Consider the following 23,364-nt stretch of genomic DNA (forward strand, 5'->3'; position numbering starts at 1 on the left):
GCTTGCTGAAAGTGAAGAGGACTTGAAACACTGATAAAGATCAAAGACCACAGCCTTCAGTATGGATTACACTTCAAAATAAAGAAAACAAAAATCCTCACAACTGCACCAATAAGGAACATCATGATAAATGGAGAAAAGATTGAAATTGTAAAGGATTTCATTTTACTTGGATCCACAACTAACACCCATACAAGCAGCAATCAAGAAATCCAAAGACACATTGCATCCGGCAATCTGCTGCGAAAGACCTCTTTAAAATGCTGAAAGGCAAAGATGTCACCCTGAATACTAAGGTGCGCCTGACCCAAGCCATGGTATTTCCAATCGCCTCATATGCATGTGAAAGCTGGACGATGAATAAGGAAGACCGGAGAATTGACACCTTTGAATTGTGGTGCCTGCAAAGAATGATAAATAAATCTGTCTTGGAAGTATAACCAGAATGCTCCTTAGAAGCAAGGATGGTGAGACTGCGTCTTACATACTTTGGACATGTTGTCAGGAGGGATCAGTCCCTGGGGAAGGACATCATGCTTGGCAAAGTAGAGGGTCAGTGAAGAAGAGGAAGACCCTGAACGCAAGGGATTGACACAGTGGCTGCAACAATGGGCTCAGGCATAAAAACAATTTTGAGCATGGTGAGGGACCAGGCAGTATTTCGTTCTGTGGTACGTATGGTTGCTGTCAGTTGGAACTGACTCGATGGCACCTAACAACAACAACAAATAAATTGATATTAAAGTTCATGTGGAAAAGCAGACATGCAGGAATGATCAGGATAATCCTGAAAGACAGAAACTATGAGGAAAGAAAAACGTTGAAGAAGATAAACTACTTTATGTACAAAGGAAGGGGATATAAGAGAATGTACATATGTGCTCATCTGTGCAAAGGAAATCCAGGAAGGATAAACCAAAAATAACAAGATTGCTTACCTATGGAGGTGGGTGGGAATAGGGTGGAAAGAATGTAGGAATAGGGAGGATGGTGCAGTGACTCTTCTTTGAGTGTCTTTTCTTGCCAGGCTTTGACTCTTAGAAACATAGTGATGTTTTGCATACCCCTCAAATAAATACATAATTAAAATGAACCAGTATGTGGGAAGAACTCAAAACCGAATATGAAGAGTAAGAAACGAACCTGGCCGTATTAAGTGAATAACATCATCACATTGAAGTGGGCGAGAAAGGAAACTAACCTAAACAACCTTGGGAAACAGTATTTTGATTATAAACTGTAAGGCTAAAGACAAAAAAAAAAAAAAAAAAAAAAACCTGGTCAGAAATGTAGTCTGGTTAGTAAAATTGTTTCTCCTGGAGATATGGGTTTGCAATTCTGAAACTGCTTTACGTGTATGCCTGTATGGAAAAAATAAGAAATATATTGTGGATAATGACAGCCAGGTTTCTCACTGTTAGAGAAAACCAAAAACCAAGCCCACTGCCATCGAGTCGATTCCGACTTGGAATAGTGACCCTATAGGACAGAGCAGAACTGCTTGATAGGGCTTCCAAGTAGTGGGTAGTGAATTTGAACTGCTGACCTTTTGGTTAGTAGCCGAGAGCTTAACCACTAGACCACCAGGGCTCCACTGTTAGGGAAAGAAGTTACAAATAAGGATAGGGGAGGGCTCAATTGAGCTTTGTGGTGTGGGATTGAAATTGAAGTTATCAGTATGAACTCACAGTTTCAAACATATATATGATGGATAGGTATAGAAATAAGTATAGATTATGTATGTACATACATACTTACATGTTAATATATAATACACACACATTTATTTCCTGTACAGCAAAACCTGTGGAAGCTGGAACCTGTGTATGGTGGAAACCTGTCAGAGAAGGAAAATCCAAATATTCTCCACTAGAAGGAGTGATAGAAAAGTGGTAAGACTGCACCCTGTCAAAGGTGGAAAACTTTCGAGACCTGGAAAAACAAGGCAGTTCCGTCGAGTTCTGGCTCTCACATGTTTCACTGTATTCGTCCACTGAAAGTGCCTAGAGGCAGTGACAATCCAGTATCAGCTGGCATACCTAGCACCCAGACCTTTTGGTATCTAAACGTTATTCCCTAATAAAGGAAACCAGAACTCTTCGGAGAATTGGTTGATTCCATAAGGTGGGGCAAGGAAAATACAAGATGAGCCTGGAGTATCTTACAGTGCTTGTTTAAGGGGATGGAAAACTTGGCAAATGACATTGGTAACTATTGCACAACATGATTGATGTAATTAAGCTCACTAAATTGTATATGTGACAAATGTTGAATTGGCAAATGTGATGCTATCTAAATTTTCACAATAAAAAAAAGGGAAAAGGATAAATTAGATTTGAAAGAACACAGCAACCAACTTGAAGAATAACCCAATAGCCAGATCTGGGAAAAATTGAGAGACAAAATAATAATAATTTTGGATTATAACCTATAGAATAAAATAGACATCCATGAATCCACAGTGATATAATAAACAACTGAATAAATAAAGGGGAAGATGGAAGAACCCTTACAGTAGAATTCTAATAATAAATGTAAAAAGAATGTTGAAAACAAAAGTTACCATCAGGCAAACACCAAAATAAGATACATCTTCAGTTTATCATAAGAAAAATATATAGGCTACTTATATGATCTTGAAATTGTTGTTAGATATCAAAGTAAATTTATTATTATTTTTAAGAATTTATCCTCTTCGGTATCATCTTTGTTCAGTCTGTCTTCATCTCATTTAAGACACTGAAATACTTTGTTTTTCATATTTGTGTTTATGTATATGTGCAACTAAACCTACATTTTCTTGTTGTTGTTAGTTGCTATCAGGTTGGTTCTGACTCACCGCGACCGTATGTATAACAGAATGAAACGTTGCACAGTCCTGTGCCATCTTCATCATCCTCGATAGGTTTAAGCCCATTGTTGTGGCTGTTGTGTCAATTCATCTCACTGAGAATTTCTCTTGTTTTCAGTTACCCTCTACTTTACCAAACACCTTTACACAGGTACATTATATAAGCTGGCTCTCTTTTCTCAGCTATGTTGGGGTCTGCTTACAAATTCTCTGGAGAAAACTTGATAGGGAGTTGTGTATGGAGAAACTGAATTCACTTATCCCTTCCTAAACTAGTGAAAGAACTTCTTACTTGGGTTTTTAATGCTTCAGGTTTAGATTCTGGTTTAGATGCACTAATGTACTTTGCATCAAAACCAAATGCAACTAATGTAGTTTGGTAAGGAGCTTTGGTGATACAGTGGTTAAGCGATTGGCTGCTGACCGAATGGTCCGTGGTTTGAACCCACCACCAGGCACTCTGCAGGAGAAAGATTTGGTAGCCTGCTTCCATAAAGATTAAAAAGCCATCGCCACAAGTGGATTCCAACACACAGAAACCCTATAGGACAGAGTAAAACTGCCCTAGCCTTTCCAAGGAGCAGCTGACGGATTCAAACTGCTGACCTTTTTGCTTAGCAGCCAAACACTTAACCACTGAGCCACCAGGGCCCCCAAAACCAAACCCGTTGCCGTTGGGTCGATTCTAACTTATAGCTACTCATAGTGACCCTATAGGACAGAGTAGAACTGCCCCATAGAGTCCATAAAGATTACAGCCTTGGAAACTTTATGGGGGCTGTTCTGCTCTGTCCCATAGGGTTGCTATGAGTCAGAATCGACCTGTCAGCAATGGGTTTTTGGTTTAATGTACTTTGAGTGCTACACACACCTTATCTTCTTTTCCTGAATTGGAGTAATAGCCTGACGATACTACTACTATTAGAAGTACAACTTAGAATAGAAGAGGCTTAGAATTATGTCTTTACTTACATAAAATACAGGCAAAACTAAACAGAAGATCTAGATAGAGTCCATGTGGTTCATGTGAATGAAAGAATATTCAGCCACTTTAAACAAAACTTTCCTGAGGGAAAATGGGAACATTTGCTATGATTGGAAGGAGGTGCTGCTATCTGATATTAGTTATTTCTGTAGGGTCACTATGAGTCGGAGTCGACTCGACAGCAATGGATTTCATTTGGTATTTCTTTTGAGTTCCTGTGTTTTATTTCCGGGATACTGTTGTTTTTTAAAGGAAGCTGGCAAGATATAAAATATTTTGCACTGACACTTAAACTGAACAACAGCTTAAAATGATTGCTTTGGATAATTCTGAAGAGTTATATGATGAGATGTTTTTATTTTATCTAGGGGAAAAAAAATAATCACTGCGAACAGAAGCCTGTTGTGCCTCTTAGAGATTGTGAGGTTTCAACATGTACCAAAACAAGGCTACGAAGCATACCTGCTTGTCTTGCTGTTAATATTCACTTCAACATGATAGTGGGCATTAAAGGGAAGTTGAAAGATATATTTTTAGTTTTTCATAAGAAAAAATATATAGGCTATTCATATGACCTTTAAGTTATTGTTAGATACCAAAGTAAATTTATTATTTTAGGTATCATCTTTTGCTCACTCTGTCTTCATTTTTCTTGAATATTTTATTGTGTTTCAGGTGAAAGTTTACACAGGAAATCAGTTCCCCATTTAATAACTTTTGTAAAAATTGTTCCATGACATTGGTTACAATTTTTGCAATGTCAGCATTCTCATGACTTCCATTCTGTTTTTTCTGCTTCCACTTATCTAGTGTCCCTGCCCTTCCTTGCTTTACAAGCAATCTTCTTGATTGGCTTGTAAACTGTTGGAGAGCAAACACTGAATTTTGTTCACTGTACTACCTCCAGGGTCTAGATGAGTGCCCAGCATTTCAAAATAGGGCCCAATAATTACTTGATGAATAAATGAGTGAATGAATTTCATGCCGTAATATAGATTCTTATTTGAAAAGAAGGTAAAGAAAGTGACAGCCATGTTTCCTGGCATAACCTCTGTGAGCCAGCTTTACATCAGAGGTGATAGATCTCTCCATCATAGGACCCTCTTTCTCAAAGTGGTTCCAAGTACTCCAGGGTCCTTTCAAATTTCTACTGTTTGAGGCCCATCTCTTGACCAGTTGTTTGTGACTCACATATTGTAGAATTTCTTGCTTTTGATGATGATTTGGCATTTGCTTTAAGCTTTATCCAAATTGTTATATTTTATTTTATAATGCTTAAACAAAGTTGAAAGGTTGGTGACAACGATTAGGAAGGCCTGAAGTAGACTGCTGGAGGAGGATACTGGTCTACATGTTTTGCCAGTTTCTCCCTTTTCAACATCACTCAATATTCAACAATAAGAGTCACATTTTGAGATGTGTCTTGCCCATTTAAAGTCTTAATTAAAGACATACAAACAATAAAGTATTTTGATGTTGTCCTGTCTATACATGTTCTTCCCTCATTATTACCTTAGGAGTGAATCTCTGCTATAGATCATGGAGCTGGTTTAAGATAGGTTCTCTGCACTAAATTAAAGCTAATGAGACCTATATTGCAACAGGCCTAGATGTAGACAGGTCAGAATACTTGCCACAGTAGTTACTGTCTTAGTTACCTAGTGCTGCTGTAACAAAAGATAACACAGATGGGTGCCTTTAAAAAACAAATTTATCACCTCATAGTTTTGGAGGGTAGAAGTCCAAATGAGAGAGCATCAGCTCTAGGAAAGTGTCCTTCCTTGTCAGTAGCCCTGGAAGTTCCTTGGTGTCTGTTTCCCCCAGTGTGTGTCTCTGTCTATTCTGTTCTTTCTATAACTCAGAAGTGATTAGGTTTAGGACCCACACAACTCTGGTATGATCTCATTAACATAACAAAAGAAAATCTGTTTCCAAACAGGGTCACATCCAAGGGTACAGGAGTCAGGACTTCAATACATATTTTTTGGAGATACAATTCAATCCTTAATAGTCACATTTTAAAAAGTTTTACCCAGTGTGATAAAAATATGTATTTTTTTAAATTGTAAAAGTGGCACAAGAGTATTACATAAAATTTAGAAGATAGCAAAACAAAACAAAAAACAAAAAAACTCACCCCCTGACACATTATCACATGTGAGAAATCCCATCCAGTTTTTTAAAATAGTATATGCTTTTATATAGTTGTATTCACAATAAAATCCGTCTTGCATTCTGCTATTTTTTACTTAACGTTGTATCATTCATGTTTTCCATGTTGTTATACAGACTTCATACGTGTTACTTATAGCCTCAGAAAGGATATATTTTTGTTAGCCAGGTTTGGAAGGGTATTACTTACACCAAAGGATGAGACAACTGTGTGTGAGTTTTTTGTTTTGTTTTGAAAACCCGTAAGTTTACTGCTATAGTGATTTAGGGTTGGGTTAGTTCATATTCATGTAAAAGCAGGTATTTTTACATAACTAACATAATTTTTTTTTTATATCATAATTTGATAAAGGTGTTCTCAGCTCTGTTTCTTTTTGGTTAACACAGTCTCTGAATTTCTCCTTCTCCACCCCAGGGCCTACAATTAAAGTTTTGCTACATTTTATAAGCCTTTTATGAAAATGGAAAATATTAATGAGTTTACATGATTTGTCAAATTTTAAAGAAAGTGGTAGCTGCAGCATAACACCCTTGATTCTTATTGTGGATCGTGATACTACTGTGTTGGCCATCCAGTATATTTTCCCCATTTTTCTTCTTGTAACAGCCTCCTCCCACTCCCCTTACCTTCTAGTCTGGTGAAATGTCTAACTCATTCACTTGGACAAAGTATTTAATCCAGGGATCCTGGGGTAAGAACATCCAAGCAAGGCCAATTATAGTTTTTCACTGGGAAGCTAGAAGAGAGTAAGTCTCTCTTCTCTTGAGATTGCCAAGCTAGGAGGAAATGAAGTTGGTTTTGCTAGCATAATTTTTCCTGCCACCTGGGAGAAGGCTTATGTTCTGTTAAAAAGAATAAAGCTAAATAGAGATGAGAGGTGAAGAGAGAGACAGAGAGCTGAAGCACTAACATCCTGACTCTGAGAGCTCTTCTTTCAGTTCTATGAACTATCCCGGTATCTTTTCTACCTCTGTGAAGCAATAATTTTAAACTTGCCTAATTGTGTTCTTGTCACTTGCAACCAGAAAAGTTCTAACTAGTAGAGTTCCTATCAATGTAGATAAGACATTTATCAACCACCAGTAAAGAGCACCATCAGTAGATGTAGTTAAAAGACTTGGCTTCCAAATAATACCCAAAACCCCAAAACTGTTGCTATCAAGTTGATTCTGACTCATAGTGACCCTAGAGGATAAAGTAGAACTGCCCCATAGGATTTCCAAGCAGCGGTTGCTGGATTTGAACTCCGATCTTGTGGTTATCTGCCGAGCTGTTAACCACTGTGCTACCAGGGCTGTGCTCCCAATAATAAGTGAGACAAAATACAACAACCAGAACAGAAATAATGAGAAAGATTATGCATTGTGAAGAATGTAACCAGCGTCACTGAACAACTTGTATAGAAATTGTTAAACGGGAACCTAAACTGCTGTGTAAACCTTCACCAAAAACACAATAGAATGTTATTTAAAAAAAAAAAAAAGGAAACAATAAAAACACAATCAAAAATAAAACTCTAAAAAATGGAAAAGTGAGACAATGCATAGGCCCAATTTGGCAGACTATTTTATACACATTTAGTGTTTTAATTTTCTTTGAAAATCAGTTAATAGTTGAAGAATCTAGGCTGACTTAGGAGTACCTGGGTGGTGCGAATGCTTAAGCACTGGGCTACTAACCAAAAGGCAGGCAGTTCGAGTCCACCCAGAGGAGCCTCAGAAGGATAGGCCTGGTGATGTACTTTAGAAAAATCAGCCATAGAAAACTGCGTGGAGTACAGTCCTACTCTGGCACACTTGAGGTCACCATGAGTTAGAGTTGACTCCACAGCAACCAGTTAGTTTCGTTAGTTAGGCCCACTTGAAACAACAATGTAGATATTTCCCAAAGTTTGGCTGGTAGTCTTTGTTGAGGGTGTACTAGCTCAAAATATACAGGAATAGGATCAGAAAGTGAGAAAAAGGTAAGAACCTAATAGGCCTGGATTGGTCATAAATTCTTAGGAATGAAAAAGGGTGGGCGGAGGGGCAGAAGAAGAGGAAAGGGGAAAGACACAAAGACAAAAGTCTGCCATAATCTTTTACCCTTAAAAAAATTTCTTTATAAACCCCATATGTTAGACTGTTTGAGTTGTCGATAGATTCATTGTTCTTGAAGAATTAAAGACTGTTACCTACGAACAGAAAAGCTTTAGGGCAAAAAAAGGCATGGTTAATGTTTTTAACTGTATTATCCATCTATTTGGAGTTGACATCTGGATAATTCTGTTGACTGAGGAGAAACTAACTTGAAAAAAGACCTGAATTTATCATATATCCAATAAATAGTATAATTTTGAAGGAATCTCAGATAAAAATTTCCTCTCGTAGGCATTTTTTTTAAAAGAAAATATTAATATTTAAATATTAACATTTTGTCAGAGAAAAATGAACTGCAGAAAAGTATATTTGTATTTTAATCTTACTTAATACAGTATATATTCATCACAATAGCTGTATGTTTTCTGACTATTTAATAAAGAAATATAAAAGATTAGAGGCATGGAAATATTCTTACGACAGAGCAGTTTTGCAAGAAAAGTGATTTTATTGAGGCAAACAATAATGTTGTCAATACACCGATATTTTATTTTAAATAACTGTGTGAGTATCCTTTTGGTAACATATGGATTTCCTAGCACTTTTGTTTTATAACCTCATTCTTAAAAATTCCATTGGCTTGTTTCTTGTATTTCCCTTAGTTGTGGTGATCTTTAACAGATCTTCAGTTTTAAGTCTGCCAGTTGTTCTAATACAGATGCATAAATTTATTTTCTCCAGTTGGCTATTTATTACAAAGAGAGCTTGTTTGTGGGCACTGTCAGGACATCTGCATTTTATTGGATTTAATTTTTAGTTATAAAGACCTCCCACATTATAGATTCTTTCCAGCCTAAACTTTCCTGTGTGGGAAGCAAAAGAACCATCAGTCAGGGAGAGAAAGCGAATCCATATGGCACTGGTGATTCTGCTTCCTTGGTTACAATGAAGAAAGGGTTGAGCATAGATAGTGCCCCCAGTAGGTTCCTGTCTTTTCTAAAAAGCTCACCAAAATAGCAAAGGTTGGTATCCATCCCAACCCAGAACTTTGAGTCAGCTCACTCATGCAAATGCACCAAGTGATAAACTCCTGACCAAAATTTCAGGGCACGTTTTACTTTGCCTCTGATCTTGCTCCATTTCTCTTGCATGTCTTCCCAGTCCCTGGCTCTTGTCCCTCTCTCCCACTTTGGGGCTCACCTTTGCGCTTATCTAACTTATCTGATTTTCTTTTCTCCAGTCCGATCCACAGTATTCTCTTAAGGATTTGGCTCAGGTTCTACAGTATGGAGAAGCCTTAAAAATCCCGAAACTGTTAAAAATGTAGAACAGCTTTATAATGGTGGCAAATCAAACTCGGTTGTCTTAGTCAACTAGTGCTGCTATAACAGAAATACCACAAGTAGATCGCTTTAACAAACAGAAATTTATTCTCTCACAGTCTAGGAGGCTAGAAGTCCAAATTCAGGGTGCCAGCTCCAGGGGAAGGCTTTCTGTCTCTGATGGCTCTGGGAGAAAATCTTTGCCATCAGTCTTCCCCCAGTAGAGGAGTGTCTTAGTCATCTAGAGCTGCTGTAACAGAGATACCACAAGTGGATGGCTTTAACAAAGAGAAATTTATTTTCTCACAGTCTAGTAGGTTAGAAGTTCAAATTAGGGAGTCATCTTCAGGGAAGGCTTTCTCTTTCTGTTGGCTCTGGAGGAAGGTCTTTCTTGTCAATCTTCTGGACTAGGAGCTTCTCTGCGCAGGAACCCCAGGTCTAAAGGATGCGCTCTGCTCCCAGTGCTTCTTTCTTGGTGGTATGAGGTCTCTAACTCTCTGATACTTCCCCTTCCTTTTATCTGTTAAGAGATAAAAGGTGGTGCAGGCCACACCCCAGGGAAACTCCCTTTACATTGGATCATAGTAACGGTGTTACAATCCCACCCTAATTCTCTTTAACATAAAATTACAATCACAAAATGGAGGACAGTTACACAATACTGGGAATCATGGCCCAGCTAAATTGATATCCACATTTTTGGGAGGACATAATTCAATCCATGACAAGGAGTTTCTCAGCACAGGGACCATTGGTCCAAAGGATGCACTATGCTCCTGGTGCTGCTTTCTTGGTGGTATGAGGAACCCATGTCTCTCTGCTCACTTCTGTCTTTTATATCTCAGGAGAGATTGGCTCAAGACACAATCCAATCTTGTAGCTTGAGTCCTGCCTTGTTAACATAAATGCTGCTAATCCCATCTCATCAACATCATAGAAATAGGATTTACGACACATTTGAAAATCACATCAGATGACAAAATGGTGGACAATCACACAATACTGGGAATCATGGCCTAGCCAAATTGATACACTCATTTTTTGGGGACACAATTCAATCCATGACATGGTCATAGAACTTGAAGTGACAATGGATCTTCTTCATTTTTACAGTTATACATAATTCTCCACTGTGATGAGCACAGACAGGAATGAAAAGCTTTTCTTTTCACTGGTACCAAAATACTTGGAGTAGCTCATTTATCTTGGCCAATATTGCCCATGGAATGAGGAGGAAGAAACTGGGCATAGCATACTCTTACTATCAGCCTTATCTCCTTCAGTACAAACAAGAAAAGCCTATTGTCTCCTCCTATTTCTACCATTCACAGGCACTTGTCAACTTTGAGTCTCAGCCAGACAGAAGACACTGCTGTGTTTATGTTCATGGAAGTTTTTGGGTAAATTTAAATTTAGTTTAACAAGATTCCTAGTTGCTGGAAAAAAAAAAAAAATTTTTTTTTTTTTAGTTGCTGAGGGGAATACAAATACACCTACTCCTCACTTATTGACTATCTCGTTATCTGGCATTTTGCATTTACATCAATAATAAAAAATCTACTATTTGACCATTTCCATACTAATGACGTATGTCTGGCAGTAATGATCACCGAAGTATGAGGTGAGATTAATGCTGGCTGTGATAGTTAAGGTTATATGTCAACTTGGCTGGGCCATAATTCTCAGTGGTTTGGCAGTTATATAACAACGTAATTTGGCCGTTATGTAATGATACAGTCATCTTCCATTTTGTGATCTAATGTGGCCATTCTCCATTTTTGCATAATGCCAATTTTTGCATAACAACTTGGTCTTTGGAATCTAACGATGTCAGTAAGTGAGGAGTGGGTGTGTTGATTTAAGGCTTATCCTTAAAAAAATTATCTCGTTAAGGGTGCATAAATATGAACAATTCAACTGTCATAGAATTTCAGAGGGCTATGGAAGCACAAGGAAAGCAGACAGATTTCTAAATGTCATGGGCAGCAATTCTTAGAACACCAGGTTTCTTTTGCAAAAACTTAGTAAGCTGTCTGACTTTGTGATTTACTGTGCGATTTAAAATGACTCATGCCACTCACCGTTTCACATCAGTGAAAGGGGCCTTGGCTCACCAGATAGCCTTTGAAGTCTGCCCACTTGTAATATTTTATGTCTCTAAATAGAAAGAGAAGATTTTTATCAGCTGCTGCAGTCAGAAATTGATCGAACATGCAATCAAGATGCATTGATAATTACTGGTGATTGGAATGCGAAAGCTGGAAACAAAGAAGAAGGGTTAGTAGTTGGAAAATATGGCCTTAGTGATAGAAACAATGCCGGAGATTGACTGATAGAATTTTGCAAGACCAATGACTTCTTCATTGCAAATACCTTCTTTCACCAACATTAACGGCGACTGTACACATGGATCTCGCCAGATGGAACACACAGAAATCAAATTGACTACATTTGTGGAAAGAGACGATGGAAAAGCTCAATATCATCAGTCAGAACAAGGCCAGGGGCCGACTGTGGAACAGACCATCAATTGCTCATATGAAAATTCAAGCTAAAACTGAAGAAAATCAGAGCAAGTCCACAAGAGCCAAAATATGACCTTAAGTATATCCCACCTGAATTTAGAGACCATCTGAGGAATAGATTTGATGCATTGAACACTAGTGACCGAAGACCAGAAGAGTTGTGGAATGACATCGAGGACATGATACATGAAGAAAGCAAGAAGTCATTGCAAAGACAGGAAAGAAAGAAAAGACCAAGATGGATGTCAGAGGAGACTCTGAAACTTGCTCTCCAACGTTGAGCAGCTAAAGCAAAGGGAAGAACTGATGAAGTAAAAGAACTGAACAGAAGATTTTAAAGGGCGGCTCCAGAAGGCAAAGTATTATAATGACATGTGCAAAGAGCTGGAGATGGAAAACCAAAAGGGAAGAACACGCGTGGTGTTTCTCAAGCTGAGAGACCTGAAGAAAAAATTCAAGCCTCAAGTTGCAATAGCGAAAGATTCTATGGGGAAAATATTAAATGACACAGGAAGCATCAAAAGAAGATGGAAGGAATACATAGAGTCATTATACCAAAAAGAATTAGTTAACATTCAACCATTTCAAGAGGTAGCATAAGATCAGGAATCGATGGTACTGAAGGAAGAAGTCCAAGCTGCTCTGAAGGCAGTGGCGAAAAACAAGGCTCCAGGAATTGATGGAATATTAATTGAGATGTTTCAACAAACAGATGCAGTGCTAGAGGTACTCACTCGTCTATGCCAAGAAATATGGAAGACAGCTTCCTGGCCAACTGACTGGAAGAAGATCCATATTTATGCCTATTCCCAAGAAGGGTGATCCAACTGAATGTGGAAATTATAGAACAATATCATTAATATCACACGCAAGCAAAATTTTGCTGAAGACCATTCAAAAACGGCTGCAGCTGTATATCTACAGGAAAACTGCCAGAAATTCAGGCTGGTTTCAGAAGAGGACGTGGAACCAGGGACATCATTGCTGACGTCAGATGGATCCTGGCTGAAAGCAGAGAATACCAGAAGGATGTTTACCTGTGTTTTATTGACTAAGCAAAGGCATTCGACTGTGTGGATCATAACAAACTATGGATAACATTGCGAAGAATGGGAATTCCAGAACACTTGATTGTGCTCATGAGGAACCTTTACATAGATCAAGAGGCAGTTGTTCCGACAGAACAAGGGGACACTGGTTTAAAGTCAGGAAAGGTGTGCGTCAGGGTTATATTCTTCCATCATACCTATTCAATCCGTATGCTGAGCAACTAATATGACAAGCTGGACTATATGAAGAAGAACGGGGCATCAGGATTGGAGGAAGACTCATTAACAACCTGTGTTATGCAGATGACACAACCTTGCTCGCTCAAAGTGAAAAGGACTTGAAGCAGTTACTAGTGAAGATCAAAGACCACAGCCTTCAGTATGGATTGCACCTCAACATAAACAAAAATCCTCACAAGTGGGCCAGTGAGCAACATCATGATAAATGGAGAAGAGACAGTAAGTTGTCAAGGATTTCATTTGACTTGGATCCACAATCAACAGCCATGGAAGCAGCAGTCAAGAAATCAAGAGACACATTGCATTGGGTAAATCTGCTGCAAAGGACCTCTTTAAAACGTTGAAGAGCAAAGATGTCACCTTGAAGACTAAGGTGCGCTTGACCCAAGCCATGGTATTTTCAACTGCATCATAGGCATGTGAAAGCTGGACAATGAATAAGGAAGATGGAAGAACTGACGCCTTCGAATTGTGGTGTTGGCAAAGAATATTGAATATACCATGGACTGTCAAAAGAACAAACGAATCTGTCTTAGAAGTATAACCAGAATGCTCCGTAGAAGCAAGAATGGCAAGACTGCATCTTACATACTTTGGACATGTCAGGAGGGATCAGTCCCTGGAGAAGGACATCATGCTTGGCACAGTACAGGGTCAGTGGAACAGAGGAAGACCCTAAACGAGGTGGATTGACACAGTGGCTGCTGCAATGAACTAAAGCTTAACAACGATTGTAAGGATGGGTCAGGACCAGGCAGTGTTTCCTTCTTTTGTGCATAGGGTCGCTATGAGTCGGAACCAACTCGAGGGCACCTAACAATAAGAACGAATCTATAATGAATGAGCACTGGTGGCCCAGCGGTTAAAGCACTCAGCTGCTAACAAAAGGTCGGCAGTTGGAACCCACCAGCTGCTTGGCAGAGAAAGATGTAGCAGTCGGCTTCTAAAGATTTACAGCTTTGGAAACCGTATGGGGCAGTTCTACTCTGTCCTATAGGGCCGCTACGAGTCTGAGTCGACTCTGCGGCATTGGGTTTGGTGGTTTGGAAATCTATAATATATACTGATTTTTATTTAATTGTATATGTATATGAAGTTACTAGGTTAAGGGAGAAAAGATCGCTTGTAGAATTTAGTATACTCTCCTTTTCCTGTCGCACCACTCCCAAACGGTGAAAAGTGTGTGGAGCTAAGGATTCTTCTCCAAGATAAGCTTCATTTTAGGTGTACAGAAATTGAAGCGAAAACCATCTCCCAGCGTGGGTACTGTCCTTATCTCTGGCAAGCATGTTTGACTAAAGAAATAATTAAACACTAATGGCTGCCCACGGACCCATCAACTCAGCAGTACAGTGGAAAGGGAATTAATCTGGGCCTGCGCTGACTCCCTGAGCAGGCCGTTTAAATTCTCTACGCTTATTTCCTTATTCGTAAAGTGGCGATAACAATACCATTTTATCGGGTTGTTGAGTATGAACTGAAGTAGAATATATGTATTTTTAAAGTTTCTGGTACCTGTGGGAGCTTTAAAAATGTTAGTTCCTTCCTTTTGCTCACAAAAAGGATACTTAAAAGCCCCCAGGGTTCCCGGAGTTTGGAGACTGCCCGCTAAACTGGCGATTCGAGTCGAGACCCACGCGGACTGGCAAGAAGCTCGGGTCTCGGAGAGCACCTGACCGCCCGATTCCGAGAGCCCCCATACGTGGGTGCGGGGGCGGGGCCGGCGGAAGCGCTCGCGCACGGCTGTCAGCTGCACCGGAAGTTCCTGGCTTGGGCCTGGCGGTAACCTTGGGAGCCTCGCTGCCGCCGCGCCGCTGCTGCCGCCGCTCACGCCGCTGCCGCTGCTGCGGGTTGTGCTTTGCAAGTCGGGTCGTCAGTCCAGGCCAGGCTCGTGAGCTGCCAGGAGCTGCCGGAGTTACGAGGAGGCTGCTCGGGGCCGCGGGGAGCGGGAAGTACGGGTTCGAGGCCGCCTAGCCGAAATGTCTCTGGTGGCGGAAGCTTTCGTCTCTCAGATCGCAGGTAGCGCGCGTGCCCCCGGGCCCAGGCTGTGGACCGAGGCGGGGGGATTGGCGCCGGGCAGTCGCAGGAAGCAGCGTGGGGTACAGAACTGGAGTTTCCCTCTAGCCTTGAGGCGCTAGGTCCTGAACCCAGGCCTGTGGGTAGAGGCAGGCATGGAGTATCCTCGCTTCAGTGATGAGAATACTGCGGTGGAGACACTTGGCTAAGGTCACCCCGCCAGGGTCGAACTCCAGTCTTCGTCTCCTGGGCGGTGCTTTGTCCTTGGCCCGGTTCAGCCTCGAGGGGCTAGTGTGTGTGGAGGAGGCCTTGGGCTGGGATTCAGTTAGGGGGCGTGGCCACAGGGGTTGAACAACCGAAGGCTTGGAGAGTGGGGGCTCCTCTTGGTCTTGGGACCTCAAGTTTAAGGTGACTGCCACTGATAAGTCGCCCTTGTTATCTCTTGTCATTGAGGGGCCACCGAAGTTCTTGCTTCCTCTCCAAGCAACACAACACTCGCATTCTCCAGGTCTCTAGGATTCATTGAAACGTATTAAAATCTACGTATGCTTTTAAGAAGCACCTTTAATTTGGTGGACTGAGCATGACTGATGCAGGTAGATCTAAAATTACGATGCTTTCTGTTTTGAGGTTGTTTTTTTTACTATGGTAAAAGAAGTTAAGTATTGTTGAGAAAACAAGGGAACTAGGCATAGGTATTCTAAGTGTTGGTTATGGTTAGGTAATAATTAATCTTTAAGTGGATTTACTGTTAAATCCCTGAAAGTATTTTCAGCATAAGACCAGTAATCAGATAGTCCCCAGGATTAAGTAGGTACTTTTGAAATGAAACAAACAAACAAAAAACAACCAAACCTATTGCCGTCGGGTCGATTCCGACTCATAGTGACCCTATAGGACAGAGAAGAACTGCTCCGTAGGGTTTCCAAGGAGCGCCTGGTGAATTCGAACTGCCGACCTTTTGGTTAGCAGCTGTAGCTCTTAACTACTATGTCACCAGGGTTTCTTTTTGAAATAAAAAGGTAGTATTTAGGAAGTGGGAAGTACTGAGTGTCATAAAATTTGCCAAAATGGTTTTCATTGCCTTGAATTTGTGTGAACATTTCTTTTTTCCTTTTCCACCTTAGAATAAATTTATTGTTTTTTAAAATAGAGAAGCTTCCACTAGATTGCAGGCTCCATGAAAGCAGGGGTCATACTTTTGTTCCCCGTTGTATCCTGACCACCTGTCAGACGGTGCTTAATAGATATTTGTGACTTGAACCAATGAATAATGTTGAGATTTCAGTGATTATTGCTGTTATTACCATTTACATTAAAAAGATCAGTTTTATATGGTAAGATAATTAGATTTAGATTGCTGCTAAGTTAAAGAAAATTGACCGTTTTACAGTGTATGCTGATATTTGTGTAATGTATGCTTGTGTCCCAATGTGTAATTTCTTTTAAAGAGAGAATGATGAATGTCTTTCAGTAAACTTTTAATGTTTTGAATCCTTCAATTAGTGAAGTTTAAGAAGTGGTTAAGAGTTTGGCTGCTAATCGAAAGGTTGGAAGTTTGAATCTATCAGCCACTGTTTGGAAACCCTATGGGACAGTTCTGCTCTGTCCTATAGGGTCGCTATGAGTGGGAATTGACTCGATGGCAACAGGTTTGGTTTGGTTTTGGTATATCCCTAAGAAGGAGCCCTGGTGGTATAGTGGTTAAGCACTTGGCTGCTGAGAGGTCAGCAGTGCAAATTCACCAGCTGCTCCGTGGGAGAGAGATGTAGCAGCCTGCTTCGCTAAAGATTATAGCCTTGGAAACCCTATGGAGCGGTACTGCTCTGTCTTATAGGGCCACTGTGAGTCAATTGACAAGGCAACAGTGGGTTCATTGCTCTAAGATGGATAATTCAATAAATAGTGTTGGGACAATTCCTCAGTCATGACACCACATGAATAAATTCCAGATAGACTAAAGATAAAAAATAAGAACAAAAACCAAGTCGTAATAAAATAATTAGAAGAGAATATAGGAGAAAGTATAGGTTATTTGGATAGTAGAGGGTTTTGGGTTTTATAGGAGAAACTATAGATTATTTGGATAGTAGAGGAGGCTTTAAGTAAGGCACAGAATCCATAAAAGAAAAAAATTGGCAGGTTTGATTGCAGAAAAATTTTAAAAACTTTATGTAATAAAAAACACTATACCCAAGATCCTACAAATTAATAAAAAGACGACCCAACAGGATCATGGACAAAGAATATGAACAGGTGATTCACACAAGGGGAAATGCAAATGGCAATGAACATTTTAAAGGATGCTCTCCATCACTAACGGTAAAGAGAATTTTTCTCATCTACTGAGAGCAAAAATGAATATAATTTCTAGTACCGACAAGAGCATGCAGAGAACAGTTACCTTCAAACTAAGTAGGTTTGTAAACATGACTTTTTTTTTTAGAACTTAATCTAGCAATGTTTATTAGAATTAAAGACATGCTATCCTTTGACTTAGGAATTCCACTTCTGGGGATGCAAGGACTAGCACTTAAAGAAATATACAAAAATATTAATTATAGCATTATTTGTAATAGCAAAAAACTAAAAATATCCTAAATGTATAGCAAATTATGGTATGATAAATTTTATACAATATTGCAGATGCTAAAAAATGGTGAGGTGTGCTTGTTAAATACCTTGGCTTGAAAGCCATGATTATGTTGAGTAAAAACAAGTTACAGAGTAATATATATTTGGTATGAATACATTGTTGTTAAGTAAATAAATCCTATGTAGACATGTATATGTTTATGTAAGCAAAGAAAAAGTTATGGAAGACTATTCAACTAACTTAAACCAGTAACTTCAGGGTCATAAGGCTGCGGTGTTGGTCGGGGTGGAGGGAGAGACTAAACTACACCTCTGAATTGTTAGGATTGCTATAATAAGCGTGTTTTACTTTTGTAATTTAAATGATTGTAATTATAAAAACTTAAAAGATTATATTTTAACAAGAAACCAAAAAAGGAGGGCTAAAATGATAATTTATCTGAAACCCTGTGTTTGACATATCAGTGTGACTCAAATCCGACCACAATTCACAGTATTCTGTTTCTGGCAGTAATAGGGCTTTCATGAAAGAGGTCAACCTGAAGATGTTAGAGATATATATATACTTAGTCCTATTATTGGAGTCCTGGTTGTGCAGTGATTAAGAGCTTAGGCTACTAACCAAAAGGTCGGCAGTTCAAATCCATCAGCCGCTCCTTGGAAACCCTGTGAGGAAGTTCTACTCTGTCCCATAGGGTGGCTATGAGTCGGAATCGAATCGACGGCAGTGGGATTATAACTTAAGAAGTAATCATGAATCCGTTTTTGTAGTTTAGAGCTCTGACTTTTAGTGTATTTAACAATTTACTTATTCTTCCTGCCAGTGAAGCCAAAACACTGTGTTTAGTATTTCTTTTGGAAATATTTAAAAGCAACTTGTATCCATCTGTAATATTTTTAAAGTGCACTCCTTGAGACCTTTAAGGACATTATTTTGGAAGTCTTCCCTGGACTCTCAAGTTTAAGGGAACTACTTCTGTCTCTTTGCTACCAATATATCCTCTGCCAAGTTCTGTCCGTTCTTACCCAGTGCTGTCGAGTCGATTCCGGCTCCTAGCGACCCTATAGGACAGGGTAGAACTGCCCCATAGAGTTTCCAAGGAGCGCCTGGTGGATTCGAACTGCCAGTTCTTACTCCTTAATATTACTGAAGGACTTGTTCTCTTCATCTCTACTACTCTTCTCTTAGTTTAGGCCTTTTGTCATTTCTTGATTGGGTTACTGTAGTAGCCTTTGAATAAGCTTCTCTGCTTCCAGTCTGGCCCCCTTCCAATACAGTTTCCACACTGAAAGCCTTAATGGTTTGTTTTGTTTTTATTTCCCTGAAATGCTGATGTGATGCCTCTTGCTTTAACACCTTCCTTAGCTCTCCATTGGAGTGAGGCATATAAGACACTCCACAACTTGTTGTTAGGTGCTGTTGAGTCGGCTCCGACTCATAGCAACCCTGTGTACAACAGAATGAAACACTGTCCATTCCTGTGCCATCCTCACAGCCATTGCCATGTTTGAGCCCATTGTTGCAGCTACTGTGTCAGTCTATCTTGTTGAGGGTCTTCCTCCTTTTTGCTGACTCTGCACTTTACCAAGCATGCTATCCTTCTCTAGGGACTGGTCCCGTAGAAGCTCCATAACTTAGCCCAAGTCTCACTAGTCTCATCTCTTGTCACTCTTTTCCTTGAACTTTCTAAACTATTTGTAGTTTCCAATTTTGGCACATGTTGCTATCTGCCTGAAATGTCTGCTTTCCTAGGATAGCTCCTTTTTGTCGTTTAAGAATTAACTCAGGGCACCATTTTAAACTGTATGTCTACCTGACTTATTTTTTTCCTGTCAAATGAGAAAGCTTCTTTTTTTCCCTCTGATGATAATAATGATACGTAGCCATTGTAAAAAAATAAAAACAATCCAGAAGAGTATAAAGAATAAAGCAAAAGTCACCTGAAATTGCAGCATCTAGATTCAGACTTTAAAATCCCATCATCATTCAAATTTTGGTAAACAAAAGTCATCTTGTTCTCTTTCCCTAAATTAAAAAAAAAAAAAAATTGACATAAATAATGTATAGTATACATACTTTTCTATAACTTGTTTTGTCATATAACATTTGGTGTCTCTTTCCATGTTCATAAATGGAATTATACATCATCATTTTTAATGACATTTCATTGTAATGAAGAAACTATATTTATCTAGTCTTCTTCTGATGGATATTTTGGGCGTTTTATTTTTTATCAGTCAGTTAATGAGAGAAGCAGAAACAGTAAGAAATTATATATGTATGGAATTGAGTTATACTATTGTAGGGGCTAGCCAAGTAAGTGAAAAATCTACAAGGCAGGCAGGCATGCAGAAAGGGAACATCATGAGCAGGCTAGAACCCCACAAGTTCAGGCTGAAGCTAGAAGTTTACAGGCAGGCTGTCAGGAAGGGAGTATCTAGTGGGCCCTGCTGCTGCTTGTAGTGTCTGGTATCAGGGAGGAGTTAGGCCTTCTTTTAGAGGACTTCCAACTGATTAAGTCAGGATCACTTAGAATAATCTTCCTTTTGGTTAATGTAAAGTCAACTGATGAGGAATTTTAATTATACCTACAAAATCTCTTCACAGCAGCACCTAGATTAGCGCTTGAATAACTGGGAGAAGATATGCGTACCCTACAAAACAATTGCTATCTTCTTTCTGTTTTTCTAATTCCTGCTAGAGAATATACACTGTAGCCGCCTCTAACCAGAAACATGCTAGAAAGGAAGTCTGAGAAAGGTAGTTCAGTCAAGCCAAGTTGATAAATCCAAAACCATCACAGGTGTATATGGATTATTTTCTCTGTTGTAAACTGTGTTTATATATACAATATGCATTGGCTCAATAGTTTCTTGGGATAAATTTCTTAAAGTGGAAGAGGATTTTGAATTGTTCTTTTGACTCAGCAATATGGAAAACCAAATCCCAAACCCACTGCTGTCCAGTTGATTCCGACTCATGACAACCCTAGAGGACAGAGCAGAACTCCCCCAGAGGGTTTCCAAGGAGCGGTTGGTGGATTCGAGCTGCCAACCTTTTGGTTAGCAGCCGAGTTCTTAACCACTGTGCCACCAGGGCTCCCAATAATATGGAAAAGAATGGTAAATTATAATCTTGAATGAATATCTTGGAACTCTAGATGGTGATATGTTGGATTTAGAACTTTAAAGGAGGATAAAAAAAAGTTCTGAATATTGAGTGGTTTTCAAAATCTTTTATAACAACTGGTGTATATTCAATTTTTACTTTTTTTTTTTTTAATGGTAAGGTTTTCCAATACATTACTTGAGGTTTTTTTTTTTTTTAAGCAATCAGCTGGGTATGACTATATCCTAGGGGAGGATTGAGTAACCCAATTTGGGTTGTGTGACCACATTTGGAGCAGTCAAAACTTGTTGCCGTGGAGTCAGTCCTATTCATAGCGACCCTACAGGACAGAGTAGAACTGTCCCATAGGGCTTTCAAGGTTGTAAATCTTTAGAGAAACAGACTGCTGTGTCTTTCTCCCGCAGAGTGGCTGGTGGGTTCAAACCACCGACCTTTTGGTTAGCAGCCAAGTGCTTAACCACTGTACCACCAGGGCTCCTTTTAGAGCAGTCGCTGTAGTCAAAAAGATGGAATACTCTGATGGACAGGTCTGACTCACTTGTCCATTCCTGTGCCAGGAGAGTTTTCAGGCTCTAGGGTGCTTCAGTGCCATCAGATATACACAAAACAAGGGAAGAGAGAAGCTGAGTACTAAGTAACAGAAATCTGCTACCGTGTTAATTGCTTTCTTCACCTTGTTTTTATACTTTGTATGGATTTTGGAGTGAGTCAGACCTGGGTGTTGTTTATGTACTTGCTAGCCATGGAACCTTGGGTTTTTTAAGTCTCAGATTCCTCATTTGTAAAATGGTGATGATAATATATATATTATTTTAAAGATTAGATGAGAAAATATATGAAGTGTTTGGCATTGTGTCTGGAACACAGTAAGCACTCAATAAATGTTTGTTTATGCTATTTTTAGCTGCATACTGGTCAGTTTTTCTCTTTTACCAGACTTTGCCTCCAGCTGTGTACAGATTCAAGTTTTATAAAGCTTTTAGAAACTGTTTTTAATAGAATACATAATTTATTTCAGCAATATAAAAATCTACAATAATTAAAATTACTCTTATAACAAATTATTCTAGGATATTTATTTTAAGATTATACATTTGGTAAGTTCCAGCCATGTTTATCTTCATTATAAAATTGAACCTTGGGTATAGGTCCTAAGTGTGTATGCTCTGGGTCTTTTTCAGTGGAGGTTTGTGTATTAGACATTGCCAAAAAGTTTTAGTCTTAAGAACTTAGCTGGCAGGTAGCTGGTTAACTAATTATAAGAGTAAGCTTCCATTTTTGAGACGCTGTGGTAGGTAATTTATATATATAGTTGCTAATATTAACAATTTAATTCTGTAGATAGGCATTATTCTTTTTTGTAGATGAGGCTATTGAAACTGAAGAAAGCGGTCAGTGGAGGAAGACAGCTGAGTTCTAATCTCTGCACTGCCTCTTGTTCTGTGGTCTTGGGCAGGCCTATCTAGGACTCAGTTACCTCATTTAAAAGAGTAAGAATAATATATTTTGTAATGTATAGTAAGCATCTAGTATAGTGTGGTAAATAATAAGGGCTCATACATGGTAGTTTCTATTTTTACTTTTCTAAAAACTTTTCTCCTTATAGCAGGGGTGCCTTTGAGGGTGTTACCTTTTTACTTCTGGTATCCAGTTACCATTTTGGGTAATTGGTAGAAAAATGTCCAAAGTGTCTTCATATTTATTTGTAGGCAATCCTTGGATTACGAACGACTTCCGTTCCTAAATCTGTCTTTAAGTCGAATTTGTATGTAAGTAGGAACAGTTAGGTACTGTTCACATCTAACCTCAGTTAGTCACATGTTTGTCTTAGTATATGGTACCTTTTCATGCATAAAAAAACGTTAAACACTTCCAGATAAACTATCTTTAACATAATAATACAGTAATAATAACAACTAGTTTTGATGTGCATCACAAAGTAGCACCTGTTTGTTTTTATGAACCATTGTGTGTACCTTGAGTTTTTAACATAACAGGCTTTACAGGGTTGGTTTGTAACTATAGACTGTATGTAAGTTGGATGTTCCTAACTTGGAGACTGCCTGTACTGTTATACCATCTTTTCTGAATTATCTTATTATTTTACCAGTGCCTTGCTATATTTTAAGCATTTCAGTTAATTTCATCATACTGTATTTTATTAATCTTTTGAAATCAGGACAACATCTGTTCTGTTCTTAGAAGCTCAGTAAACTATATAAAGGATGGAAAAAGAAGACTTTGAATATTTCATTGTGGGCATGTGGGTGCTTAATTATTTAAATTTATTAATAACTTCATTCTAGCAGTAGCATTAATTTATAGTCTGATCTAGGAAAGTAGTTTTGAAAATGTCCCGTGGAACCCATATGTAAGCATCTTGAAAGTAAGTGTGGTCAA

General features: G+C 39.0%; 1 protein-coding gene across 3 annotated transcripts in view; it reads left to right on the plus strand.

Annotated features, from left to right (window-relative positions):
- Positions 1-14,979: 14,979 nt before the first annotated feature.
- MTX2 (metaxin 2) overlaps positions 14,980-23,364 on the plus strand; it is an 87,530-nt gene continuing 79,145 nt past the window's right edge. For all 3 annotated transcript variants that reach the window (XM_049887518.1, XM_049887519.1, XM_049887514.1), the window contains exon 1: positions 14,980-15,242. Coding sequence is in view for 1 of the 3 variants with exons in the window: in XM_049887514.1 (XP_049743471.1) it covers positions 15,203-15,242 (40 nt within the window). In the remaining 2 variants the exon portion in view is untranslated. The remainder of the gene's footprint in view (positions 15,243-23,364) is intronic.

Source organism: Elephas maximus, chromosome 6 (genome assembly GCF_024166365.1).
Source record: "Elephas maximus indicus isolate mEleMax1 chromosome 6, mEleMax1 primary haplotype, whole genome shotgun sequence".
In the NCBI taxonomy this organism is placed as follows: domain Eukaryota; kingdom Metazoa; phylum Chordata; class Mammalia; order Proboscidea; family Elephantidae; genus Elephas; species Elephas maximus.